The 19,043-nt window shown below is 46.9% G+C and overlaps 1 protein-coding gene across 5 annotated transcripts in view; it reads left to right on the top strand.

Annotated features, from left to right (window-relative positions):
• The window catches only part of TMEM209 (transmembrane protein 209), a 30,513-nt gene extending 25,229 nt beyond the window's left edge, over positions 1-5,284 (top strand). For all 5 annotated transcript variants that reach the window (XR_011539267.1, XM_008512751.2, XM_008512760.2 and 2 more), the window contains exons 14-15: positions 405-478; positions 3,573-5,284. Coding sequence is in view for 4 of the 5 variants with exons in the window: in XM_008512751.2 (XP_008510973.1) it covers positions 405-478; positions 3,573-3,627 (129 nt within the window). In the remaining variant the exon portion in view is untranslated. The remainder of the gene's footprint in view (positions 1-404; positions 479-3,572) is intronic.
• Positions 5,285-19,043: the final 13,759 nt, after the last annotated feature.

Below are 19,043 nucleotides of genomic sequence, written 5' to 3'. Positions count from 1 at the left end.
GTTTACTTTCCGCTCATCTTTCAGGTCTCAACTTAAAAATCCTTCCCTTGGGGAGGCATTCCCTGCCTCCCCGTCGGGGTCAGATGCCCGCACCTGTTGCCCTGATGCTCTGCACCTCCTCTCTCATGACAGTCATCATACTTTCTTTTAATTCTCAGTTTACTGTCTGCCTTTCCTACTAGACTTTAAGCCCCTTGATTACATGGATTCTGTCTGTCTGATTCACCACAATGTTCTCTCTTCCTAGCACAAAGTAGGCACTTTGTTTAATGAATGAAAGTCTGAATTATGTACATGGAATTCTGAGTATTAGAATGTGAAGGATCTGCATTTACCTATCATACTGAATCTTTGGTTTGGTTTGGTTTAGTTTAAATCTTGCTCTCTTTTTCTCTTTATTCCAGGGCCGAAATAATATGTTTCACACCTTGTTAATGTTCCTCTACATTATAAAGACCAAAGAGTCAGGAATGCTTGGGTAGGTGTGGTAGGTGTTTGTGCTTTAAAAACACAAGTATTTAATTTGTTTACTGTTTTTCTTCTTATGGTAAGATTCTGCAAAGGGCAGCTTCATATACTGAAAGGATTTGTGGAGCGAACAAGAGATATGGCTTCTAGTACTAGCTCAGCCTTGTCGCTCACCAGCTCTGCTATCTTGGGCAAGTCCATTAATTCCTCAGAACTTCCATTTATTTCCCTGTTGGTAAAAAGGCAGTTGGACCATCATTGGCTTTACACTTGTGTTCCCCAGAGGAACAACTCCGAGATATATCTCAGGCTCTTGCCACTTTGAAATTTATAAAAATAATAAAAAACTGGAGTCTATTTGTATTTACACCATCCCATTTCAGACACAAAGCCTTCTGCAAAATGTTTACACTTCCACAGAGTCTGAGTCAGCACCCATTCCATAATATTGTTAACTGGGATGGAAAAATGGTCAGTTGAAATTGTTTATTCTAAATACTTAGTAATGAAGCTCACATACTGTTACAATAAATTCACAGTTGCTATATTGTCATTTTGATGATCCAGCATTTTAGTGTGTGAGTAACGTTGGAAGTAAGTGGACACGGGCTAAAGCTGGGGAAGTCTGGCACTGCATGGTCTGAGGGCCCTAAACCTGGGTTCTGGGTCCAGCTCTGCCAGCAGTAAGCACACTGAGGCTAAGAAAATGTAAAGAGAAGGCCTTGGAGTAGAAAACCTCTGGGGTCCATTACAGTTCTGACATGCGTGCGTCTTTTCTAAGTTTTGTGTAGGTGCCCTCTTTTATACGTATTCTAGAACTGCATTGTCTGATAAAGCAGCCATCAACCACATGTGGCATTGAGCATTTGAAACATGACTGGTCCAAATTGAGGTGTGTTATAAGTGTGAAATACATAGACTAGAATTCCAAGACCTAGTACCAAAAATATATATCTATATCTCATTAATAATTTTGTATATTGTTCGCTTGTGTTGAAATAATATGTTGGATATATTGGGTTAAATGAAATCTATTATTAAAATTAATTTTACCTGTTTCTTCTTTTTTTTTTAACTATTTTTTTTTTGAGGAAGATTAGCCCTGAGCTAACATCTGCCACCAATCCTCTTTTTGCTGAGAAGACTTGCTCTGAGCTAACGTAATGAATTTTTAGTTCAATTGAAAATTTATCTTTTCCTTCAAAAGATCCACATTGATATTTTGATGCATAAATGATTTGTCATGATAGCATGAAGCTTGGATTGAGTGCCATATACAGTTTGTCATATGCATAAAAATGTAAAAACTTTACATTTGCATTTTACATATCATATGCATAAAAACTTTAAAAGTACTTAATGGGGCAGTAATTTACTCAGACGCCGAAAAGAATTGATTTAATTTTCAGAGTGCTTATTTTCTCTTAAGAATCAGCTTTTATGTGGAAAATGAAACATTTTAAACTAAAATTAATATATGTTTTATTTCTTGGGATTTTTTTTAACCAAGGCAAAAAAAACTTTGAAATTATTAACTTTTAAAATATGATTGATTAATCTTTTTAATACATTCTAAAACAATCAAATGGTTAAAAGACACTATCCTGTAACTTAAAGGAAATAGAGTGGTTCAAATGTAGTCCATTTGGAATCCTGACCATAAAGCAGTAGATTGATCCAAATACATTATCAATTCAGTGCCACATATTTGTGCAGTTACTGGAATGAGATGAATGTTTTACTTTCAAAAGGGAAAAAGAAATCTAGATAGAATTAACTACACAGTAACTTAAGTGTTCTGTTTAGCAGAAGACACCGTAAATAAAGTTTGAAGCTAAATGACAAAGTGAGACAAAGCGTGAGAGTTGCAACACATATATCAAATCCAAGCTAATGTTTGTCATCTATAAAGAGCATATATACATTAATTAGAAAAGAGAAATATAGAAAATGGTCAAAGAGACAAAAGATTTTTTCATAGAAAAGTGTTGTGCAAATGGTTAATAAAACACAAAAAGATGCTTAACTAGCCTCATATACAAACAAGCCAAAATGAAAACATTTTTTCTATCAAATGGAGATTTAGCATTTGCAGTGTTGGTGAGAGTATGAAGGAGTTACTGTCTGGAGTAGTAGATTTTTCTTATTATATGCAATATCCTTTAGTTTAAGCTATATTAATAGTACCCATATGCAGATTCACTGAAGCATTTCTTGGTTTTTTTGTTTTGTTTCTTGGTTTTGGGTGGGTTTTTTGGGGAGGAAGATTATCCCTGAGCTAACATCTGTGCCAGTCTTCCTCTGATTTGTATTTGGGATGCTGCCACAGCATGGCTTGACGAGTGGTGTGTAGGTCCGTGCCCAGGATCAGAACCCACAAACCCGAGGCCACCAAAGTGGAGCATGCGAACTTAACCACTATGCCACCAGGCTGGCCCCCTAAAGTATTTCTAATAATTAGAAAATTCCTAATTTAAGTCAAATAGGTAAAATTCTCTGAAAGGCCTGGCATCTCTATCATCTCTGTTTTTTAAATTTAATTGACACTTTACGGGCTGGCCCAGTGGTGTAGTGGTTAAGTTTGGTGTGCTTCACCTTGGCAGCCTGGAGTTTGTAAGTTCGGATCAGTTTGTAAGTTCGGATCCTGGGCGCAGACCTGCATTGTGCAGACCTATTCCACTCATGAAGCCATGCTGTGGTGGCAACTCACATAAAACAGAGGAAGATGAGCACAGCTGTTAGCTCAGGGCCACTCTTCCTCCCAGAAAAAAATTAAATAAATAAATTTAATTGACACTTTAATCTTACTTGCTAAAACTGCCCTGTAACTCTATCTGATGTAATAGTTCTTAAGGTCCACTGAAAAATTAATTTTCAACTCCATAAATCAATTTGTTCTAAATTTGAGTTTTAAGCACAGTTAAGAATTATTATTACTAGAGTTCACCTGATAAACCATGTGTGCCATAACTTATTGCAGAATAGCGTTAAATGTCATCGGTTAAACGTGTATTCCTTGTGAAGACTCTTGTTTTAGTTATTTGAAAAAAGACCTTCAATGCTTGGCAGTCCAGTCTGCTCAAACTGTTTTTTCTCTTTCTTAGGAGAGTTAATCTTGGTCTGTCCGGTGTGAATATATTGTGGATTTTTGGCGAGTAGTGGGTCGTTGAATTCCAAACATTTGGACTTTGATTTGGCTGAATCAGAAGTTGAATCTCAGCATCCGTGAGTCACTGCCACTTTTGAAAGAAGATACATATGAACGCTACAGACTCTTTAGATTTAACGAAAGTTTAGCTATTATGAAACTTGCTGTATCTTCTACACCAAGAGATAGTACCCTCGGTTTTTTACCGCATTTCAGATTTTTCAGTTGCCTACAAAACTGTGATCCTTCAGATTTTTGTTGACCCCAACAGTGTAGGTCCCCCTTAATTAAATAAGTTTGAGTCTCTTTTCATTGTAAACCCCAAATAAGAATCATCCACCTGATTCTTCCCTACAAAAATTTTCTTCAATCACATTATTTAGTATAAATACTTAAAAAGAAACAAGTTATAATTTATTTTTTATCTCTGTATTTCCACAGTGTTCAGCAAATAAGCCTATGTCCCACATTTAAAGAAATGAGATAAACTTCTAAGTAATGTAGTAGTTCATGTGTATTTTTAAAATATTATTGAAAGAGATTTGACAGTATTAGCGTTTAAAAATTCAACTCTTGAATTAAATTTAGTTGATAGAATTAAACTTTTGGGTCTTAGTTAAGAGGCTGAGGACATCAAGAAAATTACTGCTTTGGTTTAATAACTCAATTTCACTATTCCATAGTATTGTATTTTAAGAGTTCCCTTCCTTAAGATCATATGATACCTTGTCTGTTTAAATTTTTTAGATATGTTCAAAATTATCTGGAGAGTAAGAAGTTACCACATTTGTAAGTTTTACTTGACTCTCCATCCTTATTTTCTTATGTGTATATGCAGTATCTCTAAGGCTAGCTGGCATTTGTGTGTGTTTTCCAGATTGACATATTATTAGAGACTGCTTCCGTCACCTGGAAACAAGTGAAGCCAGTATCTTCTGAGCCACTCATGTCATTATTGTATATGCAGCCTATTTTGTATCGTTTGTAAATTCCATTTTTCAAAAAGTTGTTCCTGTTTTTTAAAAGTTAAATGTCCAAAGGAAAGGAAGTTTCTATCTTTTGATTGCTTTTGATATGTTTTAAATGTTTGCTATGATATTTTAGAAGAAAATATCAATTAAATGTGTTAAGTATAAAAGCATGTTAGAATCTATTTCAAAAGTTATTGAAGGTGTCATGGAATAACAATTGTTAACGTTGTTAAACTATTCATTTGCATATTCTTTATTAAAAGTAATAAGGAGAAAAATTTTAACAATACTTAAGACAAATTTTTTTTTCTTTATAGGACTTACGGCAGCTTTTAGTCCAAAAATTCAAAGCTATAATATTTTATTTTTTAAGTGCCTGTCAAAAAATACAATATGCAATATAAATATACATGTCAAAAGAGTTGGGAGATGTATGAAGAAAGAAAGGGTGTTTTGTTTGCACACTGAATCTAGTATGGGTTCCTGTACTCGGGGGAGCTATCCTATATTAACTTGTCCTCACAAATGTTTGAGCCAGTTTATACTTTAATATGGCTTTTATTAAAAATATTTTGTGAATTAGTTTGAATTTATACTTCGGGAAGACAGTACACTGCAAATATGGTAAATTTTTTGGTCCTTGTGTTAAAATGAGTAAATATCAACTTTTCTCTAATTAAATGTTATTTATAGTATATTTTACACAGGTTTTTCTTTTCATTGCTTGACTCATTCTTGTGGGATCAAATCCACTAATCTAGATTATTTTCACTGTATCATTTATCCTTTTCTTCTCTGTGAATATCAGCCTTTACTTCAGCCAAATTCGTCTTAGGGGCATACTTAGGAGTCTAAACTTTAGTTCTTACTGAGACACAAAACATGCTGTGTTGCTTGGCTTCCTCAAACTGATAGGCACTTAGAACTGATATTTTAATGGTGAAGACACGCACATGGGGTGGCACTTCTCGTCTCAGCCGTGTACCATAAATCCTTCAGTGCGGGCATCCTCACAGGTCAGGCTGTGGTCCCCTGTGTCACTGTCTGTGCTTTTCCTCACAGATCCCCTTCATTCCGCGGTTTCAGTCATCACCACTCTGCGTTTGATCCCCAAGTTCATCACCAACCGTAATGTCTCTCCTGTGCTCTAGTGTTACATTTACTGTGACCTGTCAGACATTGCCGCTTGGATGTCCTGCAGACTCTCTGTGCCTGGAACTGAATTCCCATTTGCTGAAACCAGCTCCCTCTTCTAACATCCCTTTTTCTGTTCATTGTGCTACCGGTTGCCCACGCTCAAAACTCCGGTGTCATCTTTGATTCCTTGAGCTCCCTGGGTCCCCAATCCAATCAGGCAGCAAACCTCATCCATTCTTTCTTAACAATGTCTCTTGCAGCTGTCCCTTTCCAATTCTGCTGCCACCGTGCTCATTTACACCCTTATCAGCTCACACAGGACTACTACCACAGCCTGATTAATCTCACAGCTTCCTGATGGTTGCGGTGCTTCCAGATTTTCCCGTTCATCCTGCACATTCTCTCCAAATTCATCTTCCTAAAACACCTGTTTGATCATTTCATTGCCCTGATAAATTCCTTAGCCTGACATTTAAAGTCCTCCACAATCTGGCCGCAAGCTAGCCTCTCCACCCAGAGCCCAGCCTCCAGTCGGTGCAGGCTGCTCCTTGCTGGGCTCTCTGCACGCTACCTCCTGCTCACCCTGCTCACACTCTGGGGACGCCCCTCCCCCTCTACAGTCTACCCCTGCCTTAAGACTTCACTCTAATTAAACCTGCTATTTTTTGGAGCTGATCCTGACCACTCCAGCTGGGGTTCTCCCCCAGGGACATTAGCTCGGTGCCCCGTTTTTGGCACTCAGCAACCATATGAATGGATTCAGAAGTGACATTTAGTCTCTCTGACAGTGTGTCCTCATATCTTGTCTCGTCTCATATAAGAACTGTGGTTTCTACTAGTCTGAACTGTGCTGCTGTTGAGGAAGACTTGATGATGGCTACAGCTACCTTTTGGGAAAGGCTTGCATTCTGCTCTTTGAGTGATACCTTTTGAGCAGCCAAGCACCCTGGCTTTCCTTTTGTGGCTAGGCCCAAGGAGGAGGAAGCACTCCCAGAACTGGACAGCCACAGCAGGGGGACTGCCTGAAAAGTCAAGGGGTTAGGAAAATGCTGCAGCCAATTCCATGTGCTCTTGGTCCTGGGGGTCTTAGTGAGCTGGGGTAAGGCTGTTGCACCTGGCGGTACATCGGCCCAGCTGCTCCAGGGTCCACTATGACAGACCAGGAGAGGCCCTGGTCCACCCATCCCTCCAGGTGGCTTCAGTCACAGCTGCCCCCTGGCTGTGGGTAGGAGCAAAAGTGCATGAGGACAAGCAGCAGAGGACTGGGCTCTCTGGCAGGAATGCTTTGGGGGAGGATCTGGGTGGGGTGGGGGCCTTTTCTGCCCAGTTAGAATGAGAGGGGTTTGCACAATCAGCACCTGTGCTTTCTTGGGCCCCAGTGACATTGCCACACCTCACTGGGTACGCCAGTAGCTTTCTGCTCGGTCTTCAGGATCATTAGGCAGTAGCTCTGAGCCACATCTCTAATTTGATCCCTGGACAGTCATCAGTAATTCCATTTCTACACTGAATGAACTGCACTGACCTGGGGGGCAGCTTATGGATTCTACAGAGGGTGCCCCTCAGGCAGGGTTAGGAAGGTCCAGTACAGCAGCTGCGGATGGAGAACAGCCTCCCGTGCACCCAGCACCCTGTCCCCCTCGCACAGCTTAGACCCCAAAGATATTTCGTAGCAAAGCCACATGCAAGCACTCCTAGGCACTGCTGTCGATGAAATTTAAAGCTGTAAGTAAATGCTTTCATGCCCCCATACAAAGTGAATTTTCCAAAGTCAACCTGGCTGGAAGAGCCACTGGCCTGAATGGGCCGAGACTTGGGAGGACTGAGCTCTGTCGCTGATTGGGGCAGGGCAATTAACCTTTTACACTGTGATTTTTGATTATAAGATAAAGATACTCTTCATACCTCAGAGATCATTGAGAAGCTAAAACTGAAAATAACGGGTGACAGTGCTCTTAGGTAAGGAAAATATGGCTTTAAAAAGTCTTTTCAAAATAACATGTTAGTGTAGGGCTGGCCCAGTGGCGCAGTGGTTAAGTCTACACGCTCCACTTCAGCAGCCCAGGGTTCACTGGTTCGGACCCCCAGTGCGGACCTATGCACTGGTTAGCAAGCCATGCTGTGGCAGGCGTCCCACATATAAAATAGAAGAAGATGGACACAGATGTTAGCTCAGGGCCAATCTTTCTCAAAAAAAAAAAAAAGAAAAACCGTGTTAGTGTAAAACTAAGAAATGGCCCCTTGGGCATTGTAAAGCAACTATCCCATTCTTGGATCATGCTGAGATACAGATCTTCATGGCCTTGACACACTCACACCGCACCCCAACCGTCCTAGCCCAGCTGTATCTGCCTTCTGCTCCCTCCTTCCCCAGCCCCAGACCTGGCCATCGCCCAGTCGTAGACAGTACCACCCTTGTATCCTCAAGGCTGGGCTTCCGGTCTACCAAGAAAACACTGTCTCCTTCCTTTCTCATTTCTCAACCAGAAGGAAAAAATAACAGCCCTGAATCAGACTCTGCTTTCATGAACTGTATCCCATAGGAGGAAAGTCAGAAGGTGATGATCTGCTCTGTTGGGGGCAAAACTTGTTTTTTCAGGAGCAGCAGCCAGGCGTGATTCTTCCTCAAACACACGGTGTGTAGACTGGAGTCAGGCAGCTCTGTGGTAGTTTTGGCCCAGAGTACAGGCATTGGCTTACTGGGCTCCAGCTCCAAAGAAAGGCCCCTTGTGCTCCTCAGGGGGAGGAGTGTCGTCCACGGGACACCCTGAGGGGCAGAGGAGGAGTCCAGCTGACTCGTGAAAGTGAGACTTGGCAGAAGGAAGTCTGAACTGAATCCACCAGCCCCCAAACCTGGTGGTTTGAAAAGGTGTTATATGGCTTCTATCTCAAGTTAGTCAACCACCCTTAAAAACAAATTCAGTACAATGCTCTGCTTCCGGTTAAGTGTCCTGCACGAGTTCTTTCAGGTGTTTTTTATGCCATATTGAAAATTCCTGGAGTTAACTACTATAAAGTGGTGGTTAGACTCCACTTAGACCAAGTGCCTTGGATAGAACTTGGGGGCAAAGTGCACATCCTAGAATACAGCGTCTCTTAAATATGACACCAGATATTTTCTCTGTAGCCAGAGAAATGATCTTTCGTTTAAACTACCGTATCGTCCGAGTAAATTTCTACTTCTTCCCACCTCACACCTCTATTTCCCCACACATACCCTCTCCCCACTCACCCTCCCCCATGGTTTCTGTTGGTGAGGGATCTGCAGCTGCTGTGGGCTTACCCTCCTGACCCTGTCCTGGCAGGTGCAGTGGTGGGGCAATGCTAGAATGAATCCCCAAGGAAGGCTGCAGGTCTCTCAGGGACGGGACTCTGGTAAAGGACGGAGTTCCATTAGACTGTGCTTCCTCCAGGTCCCTGAGGGCAGGTGCATGTTAGGTGCTCAGTAGATATTTGTTGCATTAATAATTAGGGTAAGTAGACACAATTCACTTGAAAGGCAATCCTTTTCTTTTTTGGCCTGGAATTTGGGGTAGGTGTGTGTTCCATGCTGAAGACCATGGAGAGCTCCCTGGCTGGCACGTAGAGGTGTGGCAGAGGAAGAGCAGCAAGGAGCCGGCAGTTGGCAGTTGGATCTAAACTTGTAGAAGTGAAGACCAGAGAGCCCACTCTCCACTTCCATGCATTCCTCTTTGGTGGGCTCTATGAGAATTGATTCAATAGGAAAGAGTACGTATATGCCTGGGGCAGAGAAGCCCTCCAGCTACATCTTTGCCGGTAGTTTCTCAGTAGATACAAAATTGGTCGCATCTTATAAACCCTCAGAGCTGGAGCTGTATTGGGGTGGATGCAAGGTGCGAGGGCTGGGAACACCCTGATACAGTCACGGGATGCCATTATCTTCTTCCCTGAAACACTAGAGTTTTGGGGTGCTCTTCACCCAGCCATTTCTAACAGCTCCTTCCTGTCTTAAGATCTCTGCTCAAATATCACCTCCTCGGACCGGTTCTTGCCACCCTAAAATGGCGCCCCCATCACTCACTACCCCCCTTACCCTGCTCAGCTCTTCTTCTTGCCCATATCTGAGATTTTGCTTACCATCTGCTTCCCACACCAGCATCCTCTCTAGAGATGGGATACTAGTCTCCTCTTCCTGTTTGAAGAACTGAACATTAAAGGGCAACTATGTGCCAAGTGACTCTTCATAAATTTCTGTTGTAAAATGATAACAAATAGCTTGGTTTTCTGACTCCTTCAGATCTTCGTCTAAAGGTTGAAAACTTCTGCTATGTTACAGATTAAAAATACAACTCAGAAGAAGGGACACACACCAACTGTTTCTTAGGGAAGGCTCCTGGATGGCGGCAGACACTTCCAGGTACATTCCATTAGCCAGCACTTAATCACATGGACACAGCTAGCTGCAAAGGAATCTGGGAAATGTAGTTTTTCTTGGCCATGGCCATGTCAAGCTAGCTAATAATCCTAGCACTATGGAAGAAGGGGAGGATGGGTATTAGACAACAGCAGCAGTCCCCTTGAACAACTTAACTCTCACCCAGCACTTCCTTATTAATTGGCTCACTCTCTCTCCTTCCTGAGGTGCTGAAAATGAGGAAATGTTCAACATTTTTGTAGTCCAGATACCAAAATCCTATAGAGCACAATGTTGCAGACACATCCACACGGCTTCTCCTTGACCAACCTTCTAAGTATTTTTAGTCAGCACCGGCTATATAATTTGCAGGACCCAGTGCAAAATGAAAAAGCGGGGCCCCTTGTTGCAAAGTTATTAGGAATTTCAAGACAGCCACAGCGGAGCATTAAACCAAGCACAGGGCCCTTCTAAGCGCAGGCTCCTGTATGACTACCTGGGTCTCTGGCCTGTGACCGCTGTTCTGTATTTACTCACAAAAGGAAGGAGCTGTTCATATTGTGAAACACCACATGCAAGTAGTGTTGTCTTTTCAGGCTGTTCCAGCTTTTAGGTGAGATTTTTTCCCTTGTCATGGCTCAGACAACTCACAAGTGGTCTTGGGGATCAAACGGCTTGATTGTCTCATTCTACAGACACCCAGAGAGGGCCTACGAGTACCCAGGGTCCTGCTTGGTTCTGGTGTCAGAGCCTGCTCTAGAAGTCCAGTCTCCAGACTCTGCGGCACCTGGAGCCTGGCTGCACTGCAGCCAGGATGGAAGTGATCATTTGTCTCCATCAGGCTGGCACTGTGAGGCCAGGTCAAGGGCATCGTTGACACTCCTGGGACCTCCCATTGCCTGCTTGGGCTAGACTCTTCTTCCGGCCTCTGGTCAAAGCAGAGGCAAAACCAGTAGCTGCCCAGTTCTTGTCTCCCTTTAGGACAGGTAGCACTGGTCATGGAAGGGCTGAATGGTGGCCTGAGAAGGGAGAGCTTGGCCACTACGCTCTGACACTCCCTCTCCACAGACACCTCCAGGCTGGGGGCCTGTGCCTCTCCGTGTGGAGGTGGGCAGAGAGGTTATGGGAGGACTGCTGGACACACAGCCTGCCTGCCAGGTGCCAAGGGCTCACTCTGATGGCGCTGGATGGGGTAGGGGACAGGCACTCGTCCTGGTGGAGGTTGGAGCCGGAGGCGGCAGCTGGGGAGGGCACTGTGGGGGCGCGTGGAGCAGGAGCAGCGGCAGGTTCAGATGAGTGCGTCACGGGGAGCAGGTGGGCCAAGGTGTCAGATGGGCACACTTTTCTCCAGGGAAAGGAAGGCGCTGCAAGATGCGAGGCGGAGGAGAGGAGAGTGATTAGCAAGCCTGGAGTGAGTCACGCATCCAGTCCCCTGGGCAGCCGTGTGCGCAGCGAGCTCTCCTGGGTGCTGACTTGGTGCCAGGCTGCACAGCTGGTGCCGGGAAAGGTGCCAGGTTTCCTGCGGGGGCCTCACGAGGTAGGGCCAGGAGCCTGGAATCTGATGGCCACCTGCTCCTGGCTTGAATCCAGAGTCTGCTGGCATCTCTGCCTCTGAGCCCTGCTCGCCTCAGAACGCTTCTGCGCAGGCCGGCTCCTCCCCAGGGCCCACGCCTCCTAGCCCTCAGTCCTTTGCCCCTCCCAGGCCTCTCCTTGCCTGCCCCCCACCACACTGAAGAGTACGGGGATTCTAAAGAGCTTCGAGCTGTGAGCGAAGTAGAAGCAACCAGGGTATGCCCTCTCTTCCTGTGTCCCTCGCCCTGCCCTGGCCTGGGGGCAGCCCCTAGTGGGAAGACAAAACCTGGGCCCCGGTGGGGACAGAAATCCAGGCAGTAGCACAAGGTCATGCCCCACACCCGGGAGGTGCTCTCAATCACGGCCACACCAACACGGGCTGTCCCTGCTTCTCCATCACTCCTAGGCTGGTGACCACTAGTTTTTGGGTGACATGGGGGATTGTGAGCAAAAGAAACCCAACTGGTTTTCATCCCTTACAGTAGGCTCGAGAGCTGTGAGTAGCTTGTCAAGTCACCAGGCTCTCCATCCTGCAGGCTCCTGGATCCCCCTAGCCTTGGGAATATGCACACTCTGTGGCCCATGTTTCTAGAAGACTCTTCAGTCGACTGCCTCTCTTTCTTCCTGTCCGACGTGGAACCTCAGTCGGCACCTCTCTGCTGAGCTGTGGTTCTTGGTGAAGCATCAGAGGGCCCTGAGAGGGGTGGGGTGGCACCGGGGTGGCTGTTGGCAGAGGGCAGAGGCTGTGGGTGAAAGGGAGCCGGCCTCCAGGAGGGACTGATTAGAAAACACAGGACTCAGCGGCGCTTTTCTGGAGCCCTCGGCGACCCCATTGGGGCCCTGGGAGAAGCTTCTACCTGAGTTCCTGACCTCTGCCCCCCACAGAGGCTGTTGCTGGCACCCACCTGGCCCCGAGCAGGGAGAGCGAGGGAGAGCGAGTAAGGGAAACAATGGCCTCTCCTCCCTCCTGGGCCCTGTTGTTAGCTATTCAAGCACCAGCTCCACTGGCTTTTCTGAACTTCTCTCTGGATCCAGGAGTACTCAGGGTGCCCCGTGCTGGGTGGTAGCCTTTCCACAGCTGTGCCACCGGCTCCTGGAGATGATGGAGTTTTTTACCCTGTGGTGGTCACTTGTGTTTGCCCTTCTGCCAGAAGCTTCTCTGCCTTAGCTGGGGAGGGGCGGGGAGGGGAGGACACCAGCAAGTGTCCAGGAGACTGGAGGCCACTCCTCTGCTTGGCCAGCCCGAGGAGGGGGAAGAGCCAGTCTTGCCCCAGCGTCTGTCCCCTGCCCGGCCACCACATAGGGCCTCAGAAGAAGGAATCTGGCTCCCACACATCAGCGTCATTTCCCTCCTCCTGCGTCAGGCAGTGAATTTACCAAGCAGCTAATATGCTCAGGGCCTAGCTGTTCTCACCTTTGGCTGATCACTTTCCTTCCCTGTATCCATTCTCTCCGTCTGCAAAATGAGATCCATAAATCTCAGCGCCAAGGTAAGAGGCTTTTTCACAGCAGAGCTGGTGAAGGAAGAACAGCCAGGAGGCTTCACTCTCTGCGCAGCCACAGCCAGAGGGAGGCAGTGACGCGGTTGTCTCTAATGGCAAAAACGTGCAGAGTGAGCCCCCGTCCTGAGCCCGCCCTCATCTGCTTGCTGCCTCTCTGCACGGGGGGCTGCCTCAAGTCACGGATTCCAGCCCAGGACAGGGGTGAATGCACCCTGGTATATTTGTAGGGTGCACGTGTGTGTGTGTCGTGGAATGTGTGGTATGTGCGTGTGGTGTGGAGTGCAGCATGGGTTTGTGTGGCTTGTGTGCGTGGTATGGTGTGTGGTGTGTGTGGGTGTGCACTGTGTGTATGGTGTGTGTGTGGGGAGGCACTGGGGGTGGTGGGCGCTGCCCTATACAGGAGTCTGAGACATCAGCGTCCCTCTCCAAGGCTGTAACAGGCAAGGGCCTTGGTTTGAGCTCCTAGAAGAGTGATTCTCCACACGTGGTTCACAGCGGCTCTTAGAACATGAGCATCCGTGGACCTGACTTAAAACGCAGACGGGGCCCACCCCAAGGCACTGAAGCAGAACCTCTAGGGTCTGGGCCTCATAATCTGCATTTTTTTCACAAGACCCTCAGGTAATTCTTCAGCACACTCAAGTCCGAGAGCCGCTGATCCAGCCGGGTGAGCGCATGTGAGCGCCCCACCTGTAGGAGGCAGCGTGCACAGGCGCCTTCATTCTTGCTGAGGACTCTGGATGGTGTGGCCTGTCTTTGGCTTGTTAGCAAACATGGCCACGGGTTACAGTCGTCCCCAGAGCTAGTGTTCTTGAGCTTGTGACGTCACCTCAGCCTCATCTTCTGAATGCACCATAAATATGCACTTGGTTGCTTTTGTTCTCAGGCGATTTTGTGCATAGCTTTGTGTTTCCCGACCATCTTAGAATATCCTTGAGAGCAGACACGTTTCCTGTTTCTTTTGTTTCCTTTTTGCTCCGCAGGGTCTAATGTGGGGGTTCTGTACACAGCTGGTACTGAACTGCTTGCTCAAGAAAATGGTGACAACTTGGAGAGAGACTCTGAGAGGCTGTGGGAGTCCCTGGAGCTGTGGTGGGGCCTTCTCTGCGAAGCCCACATACCTGCGGCTGCCCCCTCAGCACCCACACCTGCTGAAGTGGCCTGCCTGGCCAGACCTGCCCCCCCACCCTCTTCACTAGATGAACCTGAGGATGAGGAACTCCAGGTGGACCTAGAGCAGATGTGGGCGCAGCAAGTGGCCATCCCGTGTCCGGCATCCGCTTAATTGAGAGCTAGGTTGGGTGGGTGCGGGCCTCAGGCCCAGCAGAACTGGGAGCGCCCCACTGCTGTTGGGCCAATCGAAGCTCTTCTGCAGGGAGCGGGGCCTGAAGCTGCACCTCATCGTCAGTCCCCGAGCAGCAGGACCCAGGGCAGGACGTGGTAGTTCCTCAGCGCCCCCTCCACACTCACATGCCAAGCAGCACCCGGTGAAGCAGGGTGATTTCGAAGCTTTCTGGGTCCAATGTCCTGACAGGCCTCTTAGCCTCCCCACCCCACAAGCTGAGTCAAATTCTAATTGAAGCCTGTGAAGCACAAAGTCCTACCGAAACCATTACAAGAGTCTTCTGGAAGATAGGGACTGACAACACTCTGCAGAGAAGAGGATGAAAGGTTCCTGGCTCACCAGGCCCTCTGGGCAAGGAGTCCCAGGGCACCCAGCAGACGGCTTCTCCATCTCCGTCCTCTTCAAGTCTTCTCCCACTCCTGATCTCATTAAAAGGAACCAAAAGGGCTATATGATTTGGCTTCCATCTGGCCACTTGAGATTTAAGGACTTTAATCAGTAGAACGGTAAAGAATTAAATAACTACAATAACAAGAAATCCGCCAGCAGGCCTTTCCAGTGACCTTGCCAGAGTGCGTGGGAAATGGATCACACCATCTGGGCTTGACTTCTCTCCCAGGGAAGACTGAGTGATTACACCATTTTAGGATCCAAGTTTACAAAAAATTTGCTTCCTAGATTAAGAAAAGTTGTGCCCTGAAACAGCTTATATCTAAAATATCATCTGCTTCCTGTCTCCAACTGCCCACCCCTTCCCACCCCCCAAAACCAGCCCTCCTCTGTTCCCCATTCCAGGTCAAAAATTCCAACATGGCATCTTCAGTAAGGGCTGACAGTTCGAGGCACCCCAGAGGGCTCCCCATGAAGAAATGTGGAAAAGTCTAAAAGCAGGAAATAAATTATACTGGTTGAAAAGACAAGAAAAGTGGTTGAATTCTTCCCCCATGCCCAAGTCTAGGATTTACCAGTCCTCTTCCTGGAGACATCTTGCTCTCATGGGGGAGAACCTAAACCTAAATCTGTGAAGGAAAGACAGAAGAGAAGAGAGCTGGTGGTTCACGCAGGCCTTCCCTTTGTCAAGGAGCCACTGAGAGGGAGCCTAAGTTTCTAGACCTGGGAGGCAGCCTCTGCATTCCCACACCCCCTCCTCTGGCAATGGCTGACTAGCCCTTGCCCCAACTAGTGTGTCCCTGGGAAAAAGAGGCAAGAGGAAGTGGGAAGACTCCACGGGAGGCAGGACTGAAACAAGCTGGGGCTCAGGCTCTGCTCTCTGAAGCCGTGAGGAAGGCCCTTGAGCTCTTCGTCCCCAAAAGGGAAGTGGAGGAAGAGGCAGTTTGAGGTAAATCTCCCTAGTGAAGGAGACACTCGCAGCCTTGAGCCACTTGTCTGGCTCCCCCTCTCACCTCACTGACCCTCCTCAGACTTTTCCACAGCCTGTGGAAGCCTGTAAAAGCTTCTTCCAGAGCTACGGAAGCTTCGCCCCCTTGCACTGGTCAGGCACCATAGGCAGGCCCTGGAGATAATCAGCATCTTGACCATTGGTGCCCTTTCTGAAGGAACTGGCAGTCATCCTCCTGGGGAGCACCCCAGGCTACAAAGGTTGGGAGGCCAAGCTATGGTGGGCAGAAGCAGTGGTGAGAAGAGCATCTTCCTTGAATCACAAGAGGCAGACTCTGGAGAGAGACCCTTATGAGGTCGGCAAGGGCTTGAGGTGGGAATAGAGCCAGTGGCACCTGGGTGGGTGGTGAGGCTCCCATGGCTAGGACCAGAGCTTCTCCCAGACTGTTCAATGTGGCATCCATTGCCCAGGAAGTATCTAACCAGACAACTACTGACATTCTGGCGCTTTCCAGGTCACCCTGTTTTTCTTCTTGTGCTTGATCCTCATGACCTTTTGAGGGCAGATTTTCTCATTTTTGAGAAGAGGAAGGCAAGGCCCAGAAGATTGCATTGTGAGTAGAATTGCTGAGACCCAAAGCCATGTACTGTTTAAAGGTCACGTAACTAAAGCATCCTGGCCAGCTGGGCCCAGGTGCACACGGCATCAGAAGCCCTCACCTGCAGGCCTGTTCTCTTCAGGGCAGGCTCTCCCAGGGCAGAGGCCTCACGGCCCCGCAGCTCCAGGCTCAGCCTATCCGGTCAGCAACCCCGGGAAAAAGAAGCCAACTCTCTGAAATTCTTTAAGAAAAAGCACAGAGAATCACAGAATATTCTTGTATCTACTACCCGGATTTGTCACATCTTTATACTCTGCCCTGAACTAGTGTTAAAAAAATGGATTTTTTTTAAAAAGAAAAAAAATACAGGAAATGAATAAACTATGGGACATCCAGACAATGGAATATTATTCACTAAAAAGAAATGAGCTATCAAGCCGTGAGAAGACCTGGAGGAACCTTAAATACATATTTACTAAGTGAAGGAAGCCAGTTTGAAAGGGTGACAGTGTATGAGTCCAACCATATGACATTCTGGAAAGGGCAAAACTACGAAGACTAGAAAGATTAGTAGTGGCCAGGTGTTAGGGAGAGGGGAGGTGAACAGGCAGAGCACAGAGGACATTTAGAGCAGTGAAAATATTCTGAAAAACGCTATAATGGTGGCTACATGTCATTATCTATTTGTCCAAACCCATGGCACATACAACACCAAGAACGTAAACCATGGACTCTGCCTGATAATGACGTCAGTGCGGTTCCATCATTTGTAACAGAGGGGCCACTTCGGTGCCGGCTGTTGATATGAGGGAGCCTATGTGGGGGTAGAGGGTGTATGAGAAATCTCTGTACCTTCCTCTCAGTTTTGCTGTGAACCTTAAACTGCTCTAAAAAAGATCGACTCTTTAAAAAAAAACACAGGAACATTAAAAACAATGACACCCAAGTCTTGATGACACCCAAGTCCCCACAATGCCCCACTGAATTAGTTTCCCAGGTCAGCCATCACAGAGTATCACAAACTAGGTGACTTCAAAAACAGAAATTTGTCACACAGCTCTGGAGGCTAAAAGTTGGAGATGAAGGTGTCGGCAGGGTTGGCTCCTCCTGAGGGCCGTGAGGGAGTCTGTGGTGGTTGGCGGGCAATCTTTGGTGTTCCTTGACTTGTAAATGTATCACCCTGATCTCTGCCTTCACATCCACATGCCGGTTTTGTGTGTGTGTGCGTGTGTGCGTGCAAATTTCCCCTTCTTATAAGGGCACCAGTCATACTGGATTAGGACCCATCCTAATGACCTCATTTTTATTATCTCTGTAAAGACCCTATCTCCCAACAAGGTCACATTCTGGGGTAGCAGGGGTTAGGACTGCAACATAGCTTTGTTAGAGGGTGACAAATGCAGTCCATAACCCCCACCGAGGACACAGCCTTGCCCCGACACATGGTGGTGATTGAGTGCTCTGTTGGTACGGAAGCGTTAAGACTGCGTTTCTAACTAGCCCAGGCCAAGCTGATCTTATCCTGTCTCGGAGCTCTCACAGGTAATTTCACAAGTGGGCTGCAACTCACACCTGGCTCTCCCATCAGAGCCACCTGTCACCGTGCAGTGTGGTAAGACACATTTTCCAGGTGTCACAGGACAATTCAACAGGCAGCAGGTCAGCCTTTCTCAGCAGGTACAGACAAGCCTCCACCAGTCACATCCAAAGGGTCTCTGAGGGGACTTGGGTGCTCCCAGAGCGTTTCACTGTCTTATTCTGACATTGCCATGCCAGACATTCCACTGGGGTAACTCCAACGAGAATTCTCTCGAGATCTATTTCCCAAAACATACATACTGTCTGACACAGCCATTTTTATACCTTTTAAGAGTCCCTTTTTGCATCGCTGACTCCAAGAAAGCTAATTAATTATTTTAGACACCACTATTAAATTGACACAGTGATTAATCTGATAATCCTTTTTATGAAATTACCTCTGAAATGCTAACTTTTCATCTTTTGTAACTCACTGTGTAAATTACTCTGAAGATTACATTGTACCAGCTTTCGGCTCTGTAAATCTTAATGGCAGTTTTTTGCCAAAAGCAATAAAAGCTGTCCTGAATTTATCAGGTCAATCAGGAAAGGAGCAGGCAGGCAGGAAATTGAAGGTGACTCACGCTGCAAGTGGGGGTTTTGACTGACGGATTGTTAGAACCTGCTGTTGCCGGTTAGCTACAGGGGACTTTGTGCCAGTGAGAGGAACAATGGTAGCCTCATGAAGCAGAGGGACACGCGGAGCCCTTGGTTGCAGGTGCCAAGGCTTCCTGTCTGAGAGAAGAGCTAGTGTGGTTCTAAAAGGTGGTCCCTTGCCCTCCCTCTCCCGCTCCCCAACGCCATCCCCGCGTCCCCTTGCAACACACCAGCTGAGTCTCTCAGTGGTGGAGACCTCCCAGCGCGTCCCATGTGGGCTCAGAGCCCACAGAGAGCTGCCTCACGGCCGCCCACGCTGAGCAATCCTCACGTCCTTCACATGGAGTAGGGGCAGGGCGCACAGCTTGGCTGTCACCGTCCACCCTGCTTTACCCAGTGGGCAGGCTCCTGGA

This window comes from Equus przewalskii, chromosome 4, assembly GCF_037783145.1.
Source record: "Equus przewalskii isolate Varuska chromosome 4, EquPr2, whole genome shotgun sequence".
NCBI lineage: Eukaryota > Metazoa > Chordata > Mammalia > Perissodactyla > Equidae > Equus > Equus przewalskii.
This window is presented reverse-complemented; position numbering and strand designations above follow the sequence as displayed.